We start from the raw sequence: 17,712 nt of genomic DNA on the forward strand, positions 1-17,712 counted from the left end.
AGCAAACACGGGGAACCGGTCTGGAGGTCCTCACCAAGCCAGCCTCAAAGAACAAAAGTGTGAGAGAAACGAGGAGGTGCAGGTACAGGAGGCACCGTGGAACTGCTGCCCCTTCTTGACTTGACTTAAGCTCCCAGCTCAGTGAAGACACTCAAGAGATCCTAGAAGAGACAGATGTGAAGAGAGGACAAACAAGACCTCAGCCACCAAGAACCCAAGCTCAGAAACCTATGGGCCACCCCAAAGGAAGATCTCAGCCAAGGTCAAGGGAGTCAGTTGGGTCTCATGATGTCTCTGTCCTGAACAGGACTTTAGTAGCTAGTCTAACCCTTCAGGATCTGCTGTCACTCTCCTCACATGGTAGGAGAAGGTGATGAAACTGAAGCTCTCAGGTCAGAGAGATGGCTCAGCAGTTAAGAGCACTGACTGCTCTTTGAAGGTCCTGAGTTCAAATCCCAGAAACCACATGGTAGATTACAACCATCCATAATGAGATCTGATGCCCTCTTCTGTGTGTCTGAAGACAGCTACAGTGTATTTACATATGAAAGAAAGAAACAAAGAAAGAAAAAACAAACAAAGAAACAAAGAAAGAAACAAACTGAAGTCCTCTATTCCCAGAAGCTAAAAAAAAAAAAAAAAAAAAAAAAATTTCTCTCAGGTAATTGTATCCTCTGCCGAGATCCCTCTAACCCTCTGGCTAATTCTCTCAGGGTCAAAAGGAACAAAAGTAACCCAGAAGAGTGCTGACTCCCCAGGCTGCTTACTCTCTGGGCTCTTTAAATGTGAGGCAATTGAGTTCTAAAATGTTTCCTCTTATAAGGTTTAAATGACCATTTTTTCTTTGCAAAGAATGGGTATCCTGCTGAGGACAGAGTTACCTGTATAGAATAGTAAATCCTATTTGTTCAACTACCTTTATCATTACACATCATGAAGATCAAACTGTGTCCATTGAAAGCAAAGAAGACTCAACAAAACCTTCCTTAAGCACAGTGTATTCTGACACATTTTAATACAGGGAAATATTAACACAAGCAAAACCCCTGAGTACAGCAGTAAACAGAACAGGCATGCTAAATTAGGAGTCTAGGGCAATAAATACTATTTCCTGTCTTCACTGTGGAACAATTACAATCTACTGACATCAGCTCACACCCAATCCAAAATATGCTCATTAAGAAGGCCCCACGGGGCTGGATATGGTAAAAACACACCTTTAATTCCAGCACCTAGGAGGCAGAGGCAGGAAGATCTCTGTGATTCAAGGTAACCCTGGTGTACAGAGAGAATGGAAGACAGACAGAGCTACACAGAGAAACCCTGTCTCAAAAAAATTTTTTAAAAAGCCCTCCCACAGAGGGCTGAAGAGGCAGCTCAGTGGTTAGAGCATTGGTTGCTCTTACAGAGGACCCAGGTTCAGTTTCCAGCACCCACATCTGGCAGGTTCTGACACTGTCTTCTGTCCCCCACAGGCTCAACACACTCATTGCATGTATATAGACACACGCACACGGGGGCACACACACACCTACACACACACACACACACACACACATTTAGAAGGAGGAAGAGAGCATCACTCTCCCCCAGAGAACCCACTACTAAATAAAACCTACTGCTAAATAGGCATGCGGTCAAAGTGCCTCCTAAACACCTGTGTTTCTATCACAGATTACTCAGCCTTCTGCCAAGAAGCGTCTTACTGCAGAAGACAGCAATTAGCGCAGAGACTCACACCTGGCCGCAGCCTGAGAAGAAAGGTGGAACACTCAGCTGTAAATGGGACATCTCCATTGCTCCTTCTGAGGTTTGGATGACAACACAGAAGAGGGAGCAGAAAGAATCTAGGAGCTGGGGAAAGCGTGTTATAAAGGATGCCTTCTGCACATGGCACGGCCACTAAACTCACGAACTCACTGGAGTGCTGGTTAATAAGACCCACACAACACTGAACCATCAACATTCCAACATAGAAGGGGCTGCAAGACCCCACTCCTCCCCGAGGGACTGTCAACGGCTGCTGGGGGCTGGGGTCCTCTTCTTCAGCTGTGTAGCCACTGATATGTGGCTGGTGCTCCAGTAAACAAGTCCCTACCCTTACTCATACAAGCAACCCCAGTTAAACTCAGTGGGACACATGCAACATGAAAGTATCGTGGGACTTGTTAGAAAGAAAGGAGTGTGGACGAGAGAGGGTAAAAGGAGTGAAAATGACCAAAATTCACTCTGTGCCTTAGTCAGGGTTTCTATTCTTGCACAAGCATCATGACCAAGAAGCAAGTTGGAGAGGAAACAGTTTATTCAGCTTACACTTCCACATTGCTGTTCATCAGCAAAGGAAGTCAGGACTGGAACTCAAGCAGGTCAGGAAGCAGGAACTGATGCAGAGGCCATGGAGGGAGGTTACTTACTGGCTTGCTTCCCCTGGCTTGCTCAGCCTGCTCTCTTATAGAACCCAGGACACCAGCCCAGGGGTGGCACCACCCACAATGCGCTGGGCCCTCCCACCCTTGATCACTAATTGAGACAATGCCTTACAGCTGGATCTCATGGAGGCACTTCCTCCTTTCTCTGTGATGACTCCAGCTTGGGTCAAGTTGACACACAAAAACCAGCCAATACAACTGTCAATTTTTAAATTTTAATTAAAAGAAAAGATCCAACTAAATAACTGGGCACACACGCAGTCAAGCAAGCCTCTGGGAGATAATGTGGGATGAGGAAAGAGCCACACACAACCAAGCATTCTGAGACTCTGAAAAGTAAACTTTCAACTTGAGCCCTGGGTCACTTTACCCAGGAGAGGTGACATGCAAAATCTGTGGCAAAAGAACTGAAAATGTGCAAAATGAAAGGATTCTATTATGTATCCTTCAAGGAAGCAAAAATTGTTCCACAAAAGGAAATATCATCTCCCCAGCATAGCAGATAATTTCAGACATCCATTTCAAATCTGCTTAAAGGGAAGATTTGCCTATTTCATGTGTCTAAGAAATTATCCCTAATCCAGGCCTTTAGGGCTCAATCAACAGAAACCAAGACTTCCTGAGGGCTGTTGGGGGAAGGGGAGATGGTAGCAGGGACTGGCTGGTGTCAGGCGGAACCTGACACCCCCTTTCCAATGAGGACACCGCTTCCAATCCACAAGCATACACTATGAAATTACCCTCTCGGCACGCAGAATAGCCATAGCTGAACAGTCAAGTTCCTCAGTGGTAAACCCCAGAGTACCTTCATGTTCACACTGCATTAATTTGACATAACCTTAGGATCCTAATCCAAGGAGAGAATTTATAAAAATTAATGTTTTCAGCAGTATCTCAACAAGCCTTTACATGTTTAACATTTCAAAAGGACGGAAGAGGAAAAGGGCCCTGTGCTGTCTTCCGAACATTTGCTTTCCAGAACAATTATGAAGTGTCAAATGTCTCCCCTCCCCTCGAGATGTCACAGAATTAGCAAAAGCAAGTGGATGTCTTTGAAGGCATTCCACTTTGATGGACGCACAGACAGCACAACCCTGAGCTACCAAACCCTGGACCGCTCGCCCTTAGGAGGCAGGTGTGGCTACACTCCGCCCCACCAGTGCACAGGTAAGGCCTTGAAAGAGACTCCAGTACACTGCAGGCATTTTGCTTCCTCTGCCACTGAGAACTGAACTCCCCCTTGTCCTCCCTCAAACACACTGCCAAACCTCTTTCCTCACAACATCCTCTGTCTCATACGCCTGGATTTATCATGCATCACTGTGAAGAAATGCTAATCAACGACGACCTCAAGAAATGGGATTTTGGAGCTCTTCTCAAGAAAAGCCCTGAGCCGCCTCTGCTCCCCTTGATCTCAGGCTCTGCGGCACTGAATGGTTCCAGTCGGCCATCCAATGCCTTCCTGAGGGAGGCTGGAGTCCAAAAGGAAACAGGCATGTCTTTTGGAGATACTATTGGAGTATTGTGGACAAATGTCAGGGCCCCTGATTAGAAATAAAGGGACTGGGGAACTCTCACTGCTGAAACCAGAGACAGCCGTGTCTGCAATCTCTATGTAAAAATGTGTTCTGCTTGAAATCTATAAACTTGAGAAAATTGAAATAAAAATTTTTACTAGAGAATTGTTAGTTTTACTGGGGAATTTAATGAAAAGGAGTTTTAAGTCCCAACAAGAGGGGCATTCGGGGACGTCGTGAAAGCTGCAATAAGAATGGATATTCTCCTCTTCAGTATAGAAACAACAATACAGAAACAACTCTCTCTCTCTCTCTCTCTCTCTCTCTCTCTCATACACACACACACACACACACACACATGTGCATATGTTCATACATATGCACGCAAGCGCATATGCACACACACAGATACAGACATATACACATGCATGCATGCATACTCATACATGTACACTCACATGCGTATACATAGACACACACATGCATGTACACATATACACATGCATGCATATACTCATACATAAACATTCACACACATACATTTGTACGCACCACCACCACATCAATATACTTTGTCAACTCTTAAAAAAGAAGCCAAATATTAGGCTAATAATATTTTACCTTGATTTCCAGAAAGTTTCATCTAAAGAATAGTGAGCTTCTACTGCCACCTCATGGCTGTTTCTAGTATGTGCACCCTGAACCACTAGATCCTTTCTCCCTCTCCCTCCCTCCCTACTTTCCTCCCTGTCCCTTTCTCTCTGCCTCTTCTCTATCTTCTTCTTCCTCTCTCTATGCCTCCTCCTCCCCTCTCTTCCCTTCTCCTTCCCTCTCTCTACCATGAAATCACTGAAATAATTATTATATCACCTCCCAGATGCAGCTGTGCTACTTGAATGGGGCCACTCGTCAAGGTATTGGCTTGCTGATGCTGCCCTCCAGCCAGGACCATCAGGACACAGGAGCCTAGCACTGCTCTGGTGGACCGTGGACTGACACACAGTGCTGCTCAGTCCCATAGAGACTGCAGACATGGCTGTCTTTGGAGACACCACCTGGTACTTCTTTAATCTTTATTTTATTTTTCTGTGTATGGTGGTTGGCTGTGTGTATACATACATGTACACATATGTGCTTGGTGCCCATGGAAGCCAGAAGAAGACATTGGTCTCCCAGAACTAGAGTTACAGTATTAGTGCCAGGAATCAAACCCATTTCTTGTTCATTTACAGGTAAATACATTGAAATTACGAGATCAGTGGTTTTTCCAAGCTAACAATTTGCAAACACAGGATTATAACTAAAAGTCACATCTTCAGACCTGAAACGTGCTTGAGAACACATGGTGTGTGTGTGTCTGTGTGTGTGTATGTCTGTGTGTGTGTACGTATGTACGTACACATTTAGGGGGCACACAAGCTAACACATGTATACCTAGAGGTGTGGCGCATGCGTTTAGTCCCACTTGGGAGGCAGAGGCAGGCGAATTTCTGAGTTCTAGGCCAGGCTTGTCTACAGAGTGAATTCCAGGACAGCCAGGGCTACACAGAGAAAACACTGTCTCAAAAAACCAAAAGCAAAAAAAGTTTTTAAAAAAAAAAAAAAAAAGCAAATTAGTGAGGAGGCCACTCTGGAAATCAGTATCAGTATTCAGAATTCCCAAAAACTGATAATAGGTCTACCATATGGCCCAGCTACACCTAAAATTAAGTCTATCATATGGCCCACCCATAGCATCCTTGGCATATGCCTAAGGGACTTGACATCCTACTCCATAATCACTCGCCAATGCCCATAGCCGCCCTCTTCACTATAGCCAGGTAATGGAAACAACATAAATGTCCTTCAACAGACAGTGGATGATAAAATGTGGTGTGTATACACAATGGAATACTACTCAGCTATAACTAAAAGTAAAATTATGCAGAAAAGAACTCCATGGAATCTGACTCTGGTTATCCATACAGGTGAGGGTGCCAGTCATTCCAGACCTCCTACAACGGGGCGGCGGTCTGCCCATCCTGAGAGTGTTTGGAAACTCCAACACTACAGCCTCCCAGGTGTGTGTGGCAGAGTGCCTGATGCTCTCAGGGACACCATAAAAGAGTAAAAGAATGGGTTCAGGTAGTAAAGATGCTGGTGGCCTTACTAGGTATAATGTGCTGTGTCTCTAAGAGGGCCCTAAGACATTCAACTCACAAAAACCTTACGAAATACAGCAGCACGGGGAGAAGAGGCATCGCCTACATGTGCAGAGGAAGCCCATTCTCTGGCCTTCTGGGGGACACTGGATGCCACTGGGGGACAATTTTATTCTTCATTGTAAAGCCCAAACTGCTTTGAAATGTAAATAAAAAATATATCGAATAAAATAAATACATTTTTTAAAAAATGACATAATCTGTCAGGTGTGGTGACTCATGCCCTTAATCCCAGTACTCGGGAGGCTGTGAGTTCAAGGCTAGACTATTCTACATAAGCAAGTTCCAAATCGACCAAGGTTACACAGGGAGACCCTGTCACACACACAAAAAAAGTCATTAAGAGTGACAATTCATTTCAAGGCTACGCTGTCACCATTGTCATGGTTAGCACATGGGTCACACGGTCACAGGTCACCAAGACGCTGGAAACCACAGGGACATGAGTGAAGCAACCTGACCCTAAATGAGCGGTGAGTAAAGTCACTTCCCAGGGGCACTGTTTGCCTTTGCACAGGTGTGAACAGAATGATTTCAGGAGATCTTAAGGGAGGGAAAGATTTATTTTTGGCACATAGTTTAAAAGGTTTTGGTTCCTACGCATTCAGCCCCAAGCATTTCAGCAGAAGCAATGAGTATAATTCACATTCATCAGGCTTTCAAAACTAAAAGCCGAAATCAAGTGTAGATGAGATACAAGCAGGAGAAACTCACACCCTGTTCAGAGGAACAAAAAAGTACATTACCCTGCCAGAAAACTGACTTGGTACAAGTGTGTAAGTCTGACTGTGCATATGTACAAGAGCTAGCCACCCCTGTCCAGGTGCGTGTATGAGAGCAGGGTCTCACACACCCTGGAAGGACTCAGCCAGGCGGCTGGTTCCTGTCCAACATTTTCACATGGAATAGTACAAAACAGAATGTCAGAACACATTATCAGTGGGATAAAGTATTCCCTTTTGAGAGTTCACTACGTCTACACATACACAGAGAGACAGACAGACAGACAGACAGACAGAGACAAGGAGAGACAGAGAGAGAGGCAGAGAGAGACAGAGAGGCAGACACACACACACACACACACAGAGAGAGAGAGAGAGAGAGAGAGAGAGAGAGAGAGAGAACATACAGAGACCAGCCAAGCAAGAGTTCCCCAAAGGAACTGAGCGGGATAAGTAAAAGGGAAAGATGGAGAAGATCGAGTCACAGTATGTGTGCTCTCTGCTGTTAGGGTGAAAGAATGAAGGACAATGGTTTTCACAAATGGTTTTCTCCAGGCAAATCCTGTACCTAGAGACTGTATCCTCCTGGGGAAGTAAGACTCCCATCCTACCTTGCTGGCAGGTTAGAGAAAGACACAAACAAGCAAAGGAGACCAACAGAGGCATATATGTGCATTAGCACATGTGCACACCCCATGCACACACATACACCACCTACTCCATCTATAGGACACATTGTGAGGCCCATCCAATGGGCACAGCATTTCATTAATCACCCAAAGCAGCTCTGCAAGGGCCAGCCCCATTTTTTAGAGGAAGGTGTTCAGACAGGTGTAAGCGCCACCCAAGCTGCCCACCTGTGTCTGAGCGCAATGGGATCCAGACCTATAGCTGCCCATCCTCAAAGCTCACAGACAAAGGAACGGTCTCAGAGCACCAGCACACAGAACAGCCTCCTGAGCTGGCCGGCAGCTCTGCTCTCTCTCACTATGTGTAATAGGGCCTCTTGTGAAGATGTAGATCCGGCCATATTCTGTCAATTCCATCCCAAGGAGAAGGTCACTCATCCAGGACTCTCAGTTCATGTGGCACGGCCCTTCCTCAGCAACCACACCAAGCAGCTCACACATGTAAAATCTTAGCAGTCCCCACAGTTACCTAAGGTCCAGCAGGAAACGCTCTCCAGGAGGGGGACGCTGCCGTAGAGAGCATGCATGTACATGAGGTGGACCATCAGTTCAGTCAGCCACCACCAGCAGAGCAGGCGGCCCAGGCCCTTGGCTAGAATGCAGAGGCTGTGCTGCAGACAGCTGAGCTCCGGCTGCTGCATCTAAAGAAGGGACGACAGAGAAGACAGCGTCAGATGGTGCTTGGTCCCAAGCTGTGCAGAACATCTCTCTGGGATGTTTCTGTTAAGGTGTGTACACAAGTTATCACTGATGCGTCTACTGATAGAGCATGCGGGGGGTGTTGTTTGCTTTGGGGAGACTCAGTTTTCTTGGGTTAGAAAGTTACAGAAACTGCCCCGGAACAATGCCAGTTTCTGCATCCTGCTACCAAGCCTTGACCTGAGACAGCCCAGGCTGGGCCAGGACTTCAGACACTCTGCCCCCTGAAACTGCCTCTCTTTGGCTCCTGATCAGCCTGCTGGTTTCCACCCACCACTCAACTCATGCCTGAGCTATTAGTCAGGATAAGGCAACACTAGAAAGGGGGGGACACTGGGGATCTCAGAGGGATCTGGAAGAATTAAGCATGTCTGTCAGTCTACCTCTTTCTGAGAAGAGGAGGAGAGGAGCAGGAAGAGAAGGAGGAAGAGGAGTATATACTCAGCTGAGACAAACGTCTAAGTATAATAGGCCAGAGTCTATCATCAACCACACAAAGCTACAGGATCCTGAGAAATTTCTCAATCTCTCTAGGTCTTAGCTTCCTCAAAATAAGGTGAAAGTTACAGTGGTGATGGCAAGATGTGAGCATGGAGTCCAGCATCCACACATTTAGAGCATTAGCAGCCACGCCTGCAGCTACTGTCTCCTGGGTGTGGCAGCCATCCGCCATTGCTAGCAACTATTCTGGGGTGTGGCTTCACCTTCTTTTCTCAGGGAGCTGCAGGACACTGGCCACAGGCAGCACTAGAGCAGACCCCGTGCTGAATGCGAGGTAGGTGTTTCCATTTTCCTGGATATCCTTTATCTAAGCCACCGAGGAGCCCAGCACTTCAGATCTTGAGTTTTGAATATTCTCTCAGACTTTGTCCCTGCTGAGCATCTCTGATCTGAAACGGTTCAGAGGCCTTTGGAATTTTGCAGGATTCCAGACTTTCACATTAGGGAGATCAACCTGAGTAATGCTGTCCGAGAGCAACCACCACTACCTGGCTGTGGGGTCGCCTCACTGTGGAGGTACCTCGCTACAAAAAATCACTACCCTGTGGGAGTCACCTCCCTGTGAAGGTCACCTCGCCATGGAAAGTCACCTCACTGTGGAGAGTTATCTCACTATGTGGGAGTCACCTTGCTGTGGGAAGTCACCTCACTGTGGAGTCACCTCACTATATGGGAGTCACCTCACTGTGGAGTCACCTCACTATGAGAATCACCTCACTGTGGAGTCACCTCACTATATAGGAGTCACCTCACTGTGGGGTCACCTCACTATGGGGAGTCACCTCACTATGGGGAGTGACCTCACTATGATAGTTACCTCACTATGTGGGAGTCACCTCACTGTGGAGTCACCTCACTATATGAGAATCACCTCACTGTGGAGTCACCTCATTCTATGAGAATCACCTCACTGTGGAGTCACCTCACTATATGAGAATCACCTCACTGTGGGGTCACCTCACTATGGGGTCACCTCACTATGGGGAGTCACCTCACTGTGAGGGTCACCTCACTATGTGGGAGTCACCTCACCGTGGGGTCACCTCACTATGTGAGATTACCCTCGCTGTGAGGAATCACCTCATGGTGAGGGTCACCTCATGGTGGGAGTCACCTCACTGTGGGGAGTCACCTCATTGTGAGGGTCAACTTACTGTGAGGGTCACCTTACTATGTGGGAGTCACCTCACTAGGAAGAGTTACCTCACTATGGGGAGTTACCTCACTGTGGGGAGTCACCTCACTGTGAGGGTCACTTCACTATGTGGGAGTGACCTCACTGTGGGGGTCATCTCACTCTTGGGGTCACCTCGTTATGGGGAGTCACATCTCTGTGGGGGGGTCACTTCACTATGGGAGTCACTTCATTGTAAGAGTCACCTCATGCTGGGGGTCACCTCACTGTAGGGGTCACCTCATTATGTGGGAGTTACCTCACTGTAGGGAAATACCTCACTGTGAGGTCACTTTGTATGGGGAATCACCTCACTGGTGGCTTCACTTGACTGTGGGGGTCACTTTACTGTGGGGCTATCTAATTGTGGGTGTCAACTCACTGGATGGCTTAACCTCAACATATGGACCACTTGACTGTGTGACATCATAGTAGGGATCACCTCAGTGAGGGGGTGTCTTAGCTTGCTTTCTTCCTGTGCTAAAGACCATGAACAAAACAATTTGAGGAAGACAGGGTTTATTTAGCTTCCATCTTATACTTCATCAAGAAATCAGAACAGGAAGTGAAGCAGAGACCATGGGTGGTGCTGCTCACTGGCTTGCTCCTTGTGGCTTGCTCAGCTTGCTTCTTATACTACCCAGAACCATTTGTCCAGGGGTAGCACGGCCCACAGTGTGCTGGGCTCTCCCATACCAATCATTAATCAAGAAAGTGCCCTACAGGCTTGCCTACAAACTAATCCCATAGGGTATTTTCTCAAATGGAGTTCCCTCTTCCCAGATATTCCCCCTTGTGTCAAATTGACAAAAAAATAAATAAATAAAACTACCCAACATGGGGTCATCTCACAATATGGATTACCTTACTGTGGGGTCATCTCACTGTGGGGTCACCTCACTGTGGGCATTACTTCACTGTGGGATCACCTTATTGCGGATCTACCTCACTGTCAGTGAAGTGTCACCTCACTGTGGAGGGACACCTCACAGTAGAAGGTCAGCTCACTGTAGGCATTACCTCACTGTGGGGTCATCTCACTGTGAGGGTTACCTCACTGTGGAGTTACCTCACTATAGGGGTCACTTTACTGTGGGGGAAATCGCCTCACTGTAGAGGGTCACCTCATTGTGGGGTCACCTCACTATGGGGGTCAGTCGGGGCATTAACAATCCACACCAAGGCAACTGGCATCAAGTTCCCTCTAAATGAAGTCGGGCCATGATTGGTGCTGCACACCGGTCCACTGAAGCAACCTGTTCAGATGAATGTGCTAACAGCCTCAAGAGGTGTGTTGGCCCATAGCCGTTCTCACATACAGCTGGATCTGTGCAGCTTCTAAAGGTGCATGTACATAGCCTGCAGCCCAGGTCCCCAGAAGCCCAGCTGCGTCTGGGGTGCCAGAACCTTGCTGGTGTACAGGCCCAGCCTGGTGAGCAGAAACAACATATGGGTGATGGCAGGAAAGTCACCTTCCCAGCTTAGCACTCAGCAAAAGGCCAGTTTGGAGGCTCTGCTAGGTGTCCCCAAGCCACAGGCAGTTCAAAAAGTCACAAATACCTATGAAGCGAAAGTGTGGGGTCCGTCCACCCGATGGCTGACTGGCTTCATGATGACATACTTACTGGGAGCCTAACTAAACGTTCCCTTCTCTTGTTTGGGGAATATGTCTGTGTCACCTCTGCCAGAAAGGACAGAGCATCTCTCTGTCCAGCTAGCCTACGGCTGCAGATGCACCAGGGGAAGGGTCATCACTCAACTCCTTTGTTAACTGACTCTTATCTAAAGAAGAAAATGGGAAAGCTTTTATTCAGGGCTGGGGAAATGGCTGAGTGAGTAAAATTCTAGTCAAATAAATAGGACCCAAGCACGATCCCCAGACACACAAAAGCACATAAAAGCCAGGCATGGCAATACACATGTGTAATCCCAGAACTGAGGAGGCAGAGACAGGAGCATCAGAGATATGGCTGGTCAGCCTATCCTACATGGTAAGATGCTGGCAAGAGACGCCATATTAAAAAAAAAGTGCTGGCTCCTACACACATGCATACACACACATACACACACACACTCACATGTGTGCATACACATGCACACACATGATGCGCACACACTCACACATGTGTACATACACACACACACGCACGTGCATTTGCCTTTCTGGAGGGTTGGTAATCCTGACAGTCCACTTACACTTCAGTGTAATGGAGTTCCTTATTGCCAGTCATTTGTCCCTTGCCTCGCAGCAGGGGGGCAGGCTGCCTCACAGCGCTCCTCCTCAACGCTGCACAGAGCGCATTCCATTTGAGGCTCCAACTGCGGGGACTGTCAACCTTAAGATCACTGGGAACTGCCATGGTGAGATTTCAAGCTCAGACTCCACTGAAAAACACGCATTAGCTCATCTGCCGAATGTACTTTAGAATGCATTACGATTTAAAATCTCATTTCATGCAAATTGCTTAAAAGGGAACGTCGCCTTTCTCTCTCAATGATGCTCTGCAGACTGAAGATGGCAGTTGTCAGAGACGAAAGGTTCTTGTCCTTTGCCCAGGAGCCATGCATATGCCTTTCCTGGGTCAGGACGTCTGTCTGCGGGGCCCAGGGACACACATAGCCAACCTATGCTCCCTCAGAGTTGGAGTGGCTTCTCTGTGTTGCCCAAGTCCCTAAACTCCTCCTCAGGAAACGCTTCTTACTCAGGCCCAGCATCGCTGGCCCCAACCCAGTGATGTCTACTGCTCCCTCCCAGGAAGTACACCAAAGAAAGTACATGGATCAGGTCTGGACAGCTGGAGCCTCTAGTGTAGTGCTCCTCAACCTTCCTAACGCTGCCACTCTTTAACACAGTTCCTCATGTTGTGGTGACCCAGCCATAGAAGTATTCAGTTACTACTTCATAACTGTATTTTTGATACTGTTATTAATTGTAATGTAAATATCTGATATCCAAGGTATCTGATACGTGACCTCTATGACAGGGTCATTTGACCCTCCAAAAGGGTGGCGACCCACAGGTTGAGAACCTCTACTCTGGAACCTTATACCCACCAGACATATTCTATCCTCTTTAGCTTCTATCCTCTTGAGCTCCTGTCGCACCAAGTCAGCCAATGCCCTGTGTTTGTGTGTCTCATGTGCATGCGTGTGTGTGTGTGTGTGTGTGTGTGTGTGTGTGTGTGTACCCATGAAAACCAGTCCAATATCCAATATTCTCCTCTATCACTCTTTACCTGATTGATTGATTGATTGATTGACTCACTGACTGACTAGGTCAGAGCCTCTCACTGCACCTGGAGCTGCTATTAGGACCACACCAGTCCATCAAACAAGATTCACCTGCCCTACCACACCCCCAAGCACGGGGTTACATGGTGTACTGGCACACCCAGCTTTTATGTGTTCTGTAGGGATTCAAACTCAAGTCCCCATGTTGGCACAGCAAGCTCATTACTCACTGAACTATCTCCCCAGCCCTTGATCTTAAATTTCTGATCATCGTGTCTCCACCCCCAAGTGACAGGATTCCAGGCCTGAGCTACTCTGCCTGGGGCTTGAACCAGAGCCTCAGGAATACTAGGTAAGCACTCTAACAACCAAGCTCCAGCACTGGTGCCAGCACTCCTGTCTTTGCTCCATCCTCCCTGCCTGCCTTCCACATTCCCGTCTTTGTTCCGTCTGCTCTCTAGTTTCTGTCGGGGTTTGACGCTGATGTGAAGGGGAAGCTGTAGCACTAACTTGACCTTTACAGGACAGACAGTGTCGCTCGGGCGGTCTCCCGACCTGGAGCCCCCTGACTCTCAATGTCACTTCTCAGATGCCACACCCACCTCTTGCCCTGCCCTTGCCAGCCACACTCAGTCATGCCCAGACTGCCTGCAGTGATTGTCTGGTCACTTCCAACAGCTCTTCCAACAATGGCTTCTTCAGAGGCCAAAGATGGCCACTGCTGAGACTCCTCTGCTGGAGTGACAAGCAGGCTGGATACAGGGGCCTCTGCGCTAGCCTAGGGGATGTACTCCTGGGAAGTTCAGATGTGGACCTGCTACGGGGCAGAGTCCAGCAGGGCCTAGGAGTCTTCCTGGAGCTGATTTACTCTGCAAGGGAGACAGATGGGTCGCATATCCCCTGAACTCGCCATTTGTTCTAACCACAACAACAGCAAGAGCAAGCATAATGATATCCGTGTATCACGGAACCATGTGCTCCCCGCAACAATCCTGGCTCTGCTGACCCTCACAGCCTACAGAAAAAGCTAACTCGCCAAAGGCAGATCACCAAGACAGCAGGATTTGAACCCAGAGCGGGGCTCCAGAGTCCTTGCTCACGGCCTCCATACTGAGTATTCCATTTATACATGGATTGTCTCCAGACGGTGGGAAAACACACCTTGGTAAGGGAAGTTCCAAGATGAACCGCCTGGGTCCCCATCCAGTCCATGCGACACACACTCCCCCCCCCCCACTGACCGCCACCCCCGTCCCTGCTCGAAGAAGACTCCTCGTCCCTGCTAGATTCCACCCCACAGCAGCTCTGCAGCTGAACTTCCCAGGAGTACAAAAAGAAAGTAGCTGAAGACTGGGCTCCTGACACTCCACACACACCAGAAATGGCCTTCAAAAGGCCGGGTAGCAGGTAAAATGTCTTGTTTGTTCGATGAATGAAAAATTCGCATGCTTTAGAGGATAGAGGACACCTCTTCCACATTTCCCTAGTTTCTGCATGTAAATTATGTGCTAGAAATTGGAGTAACAGATATATTCTGCAGAGGTGTTCTCTCTTTTTAATACTTGGAGTTTCAGATTCCCACGTTGATCCCTTCTTATCCCTGCTGGGTTTATTTCCATGTGGAACACTGCTGCCCCCTTGTGGTGAAGCCTGCTCATGCTCATTCGCTCCAGCACTCTAGAGTTCTAGTCTCCTTTCTTCCTGGCCTTTTCCTCTTAGAATACTTCTGTATCCTCCGGCCGCTTACAGAGGACTTGAGCACCCACCAGCATCCTAGGCAAATGCAGGAATCGGATGCCCTTTTATTCTATATGTGTATAAAGCATGTAGGGTGAATGTGTAAGTTTGTGTGAGTGCAGGAAGGTATGTAAAAATCACACCCTTTCATTCTTTATGTGTATAATGCAGGTTTAGGTGAGGTGAGTGTGTATGTTCCTGTGAGTGCAGAAATCACATGCCACAAAGCACAGGTGGAAGTCAGCACAGCCTTTCACCTCGAGAGGAGGTCTTTTTGTTCACTTTTGTGTATGCCAGCCCAGCTGAACCATGAGCTTCCAGGGACTCTGCTGAGCCCTGGCACTACACTTGGGCTAAATTACCATGTCTGGATTTATGTGGACTCTGGAGATCTGAACTCAGGCCTCACATTTCCAAAGTAAGGCTCTACCCACTGAACAACACTTCCAGATCCTGCCTGGCTTTTTATTTAGTATTTATTTTGTCCTGTGGCTTATTGAATATTTAAGTTTTCTGGGATGATTTTAATAAACATTAGCAGACCATACAGGAAGGTTTGGATCTGCCTTTCCAGTCCCTCACCTCAGCAGCTAGACTAGCTAAGAAAGAAAGAAGACCTGAAGAGACTCTGACCCTACAGGGCAAGCCCACCCGCCCTCCCCAGACTGATTGATGCTCAACAGACCAGCTGTCCCTGGCTAAGGGTTCGGGTGAACCATGGCCTCAAAGTCTGCTTCGAAGGACAAGGCATAGGACCTGACTACATGCGCCTACTGTTCCTGTCTGACCTGAAAGGCTACAACCGGAAAGGAGGAGGAGAGAAATACAAGAAGGGCTTTGCATCCCATAAAGTGCAGGTCCCACTGGGCATGTCCCCGTGCACACGACACGACACGGCTGGGGAAGGGTTTGTTTCTTCTGGATGACTTTAGTCCTCGACTCTAAGGATTACTATCAATCCCAGGGGAAGAGTGGGGCCAAGGATTATTTCAAAAGTTATTGACTGGAAAATTGAGAAAGAGCCAAGTTCACAATGTCAAGGAAATTCCGAGAGGTGAGATGAGGAAGGTCTGCCCTGTGCCTGCCCTGCCCTCATCCCGTTCCTCGGACAGACTCAGCACAGTGGTTCTCAGCCTCCCCCAAGCGCAAAAGATACCCTCCAGACATCTGGCAGACTACAATGCTCTGCTCCAACCCAAAGGCCTGGTCAGGCATAGGCCTGGGGCCTGGGGCTGGGGCAGGGCCTGAGAATTCACATCTCCACTCCCTGATGGTGCTGCAGACCAGGAACCAACCATACTTTGAGGGCATGTGTTGTCACTAAGCCACCTTATCCCAAACGCAGACCTAAAATCACCTCATAATCAAAGCATGGTCCTTAGGAACCAACCAGGGTGTGAGAAACTGTACAGCGAGCCCGCCCACCACAGCCGGGAGCACCAGTGACACTGGAGGAGGTCTGAAGTAGGAAGGCAGGCCTGTCCCAGGGAATCTAGACTGATGCTACTGCTATGATGCAAACACACTTTTGGATAAATGAGTGACTCTGGAATTTTTAAGATAAAATAAGCAGTTTCTAAGACTCTTCCTTTTTTTTTTCACCAGGCATCTTTCATATTGTCCCAGAAACAGCAACACCTATGGCCCTGTGCTCACAGACACAGACACACACACACACACACACACACACACACGTTTGTGTTCTGTGTATGCATGCATGTATAGGCTATATGTGAGTTCATACATGTGCATGCTATACGTGTGCATGTATGTTGTGAACTATATATAAGTGCAAGCAATGTGTTACACATATGTGTATGTGCTGTATGTGTGCATGCATGTTGTGAGCTATATATAAGTGTAGGCGATACATTACATATAGGTGTGTGTGCTGTATATATGTATAGGCAATGTATTACATATATGTGTGTGTGCTGTATGTATAAATTCATGTTGTGAGCTATATATAAGTGCAGGCAATGTGTTACATATATGTGTGTGTGCTGTACATGTGCATGCACATGTGTGTTCCACATACATGCCAGCATGTGTGTTGTATTTGTATACATGTATGTTATATGTGAGTATAAGCATTCATTGTATTGTACACATGTATGTCCTTATATTGTGTGTACATCTGTGTGTGCCTGGATGTGTCATGTGTATATGTGTTACACAAGAATGCTGGGTAGAGAAGGTGTCAGGCCCCTGCAGAGTGAGAGCACACCATCACCTGTAACATTCTTCAACTCGGTTTGCTTTCTCACTTGGCCTCCAGAACAATCTGAAGCCGTATCAGGGCCTCTGCATAAGCAGTCTGTGAATAAGGAGGGAGGGAGGGAGGGAGCCATCGGCCGAGCCGCGGGCAATGCCATCTCTTCCTGCTTGCTCAAGTGAAGTATCAGAATCCAGCTTCCTGTCCCTGGACCTTCCCTGCAGTGGAACTGCTCCTGAAACTCACTGTAGCCACTTAGGAACCAGATGGCCACTGTCCTCTGAGAATCAGGGCCCCTCTATCCCACCCGGGAGAGACAACAGTGTGTGCTCAGATTGGCAGCACACCTAAGCGGGGAGACACACATGTCACAGGTGAGCAGGGCAAACACCCCAAGTCTCAGGCTACAGAAGGGTTCCTTACTGACTGACTCAAAGCAGCCTTCTCAGCGCTGATGGTTACAAGTTCAAAATGTTGATCAACTCTGGAAGTGTAGGTGCCCCATGTCTTGTCAAATGCTAGTTGTGACTTCATCCTTTGTGTAAATTAAATAATCATTATGCAAATTTGCTTTAATCTTGAATAAATGGTAAAATT

The 17,712-nt window shown here is 47.6% G+C and overlaps 1 protein-coding gene across 1 annotated transcript in view; it reads right to left on the reverse strand.

The window, feature by feature from the left end:
- Hhat (hedgehog acyltransferase) overlaps positions 1–17,712 on the reverse strand; it is a 253,385-nt gene that overhangs the window by 187,386 nt on the left and 48,287 nt on the right. Inside the window, exon 7 of the mRNA XM_052200751.1 lies at positions 8,028–8,199. Coding sequence (XP_052056711.1) covers positions 8,028–8,199 — 172 coding nt within the window. The remainder of the gene's footprint in view (positions 1–8,027; positions 8,200–17,712) is intronic.

Source organism: Apodemus sylvaticus, chromosome 12 (genome assembly GCF_947179515.1).
Source record: "Apodemus sylvaticus chromosome 12, mApoSyl1.1, whole genome shotgun sequence".
Lineage (NCBI taxonomy): Eukaryota > Metazoa > Chordata > Mammalia > Rodentia > Muridae > Apodemus > Apodemus sylvaticus.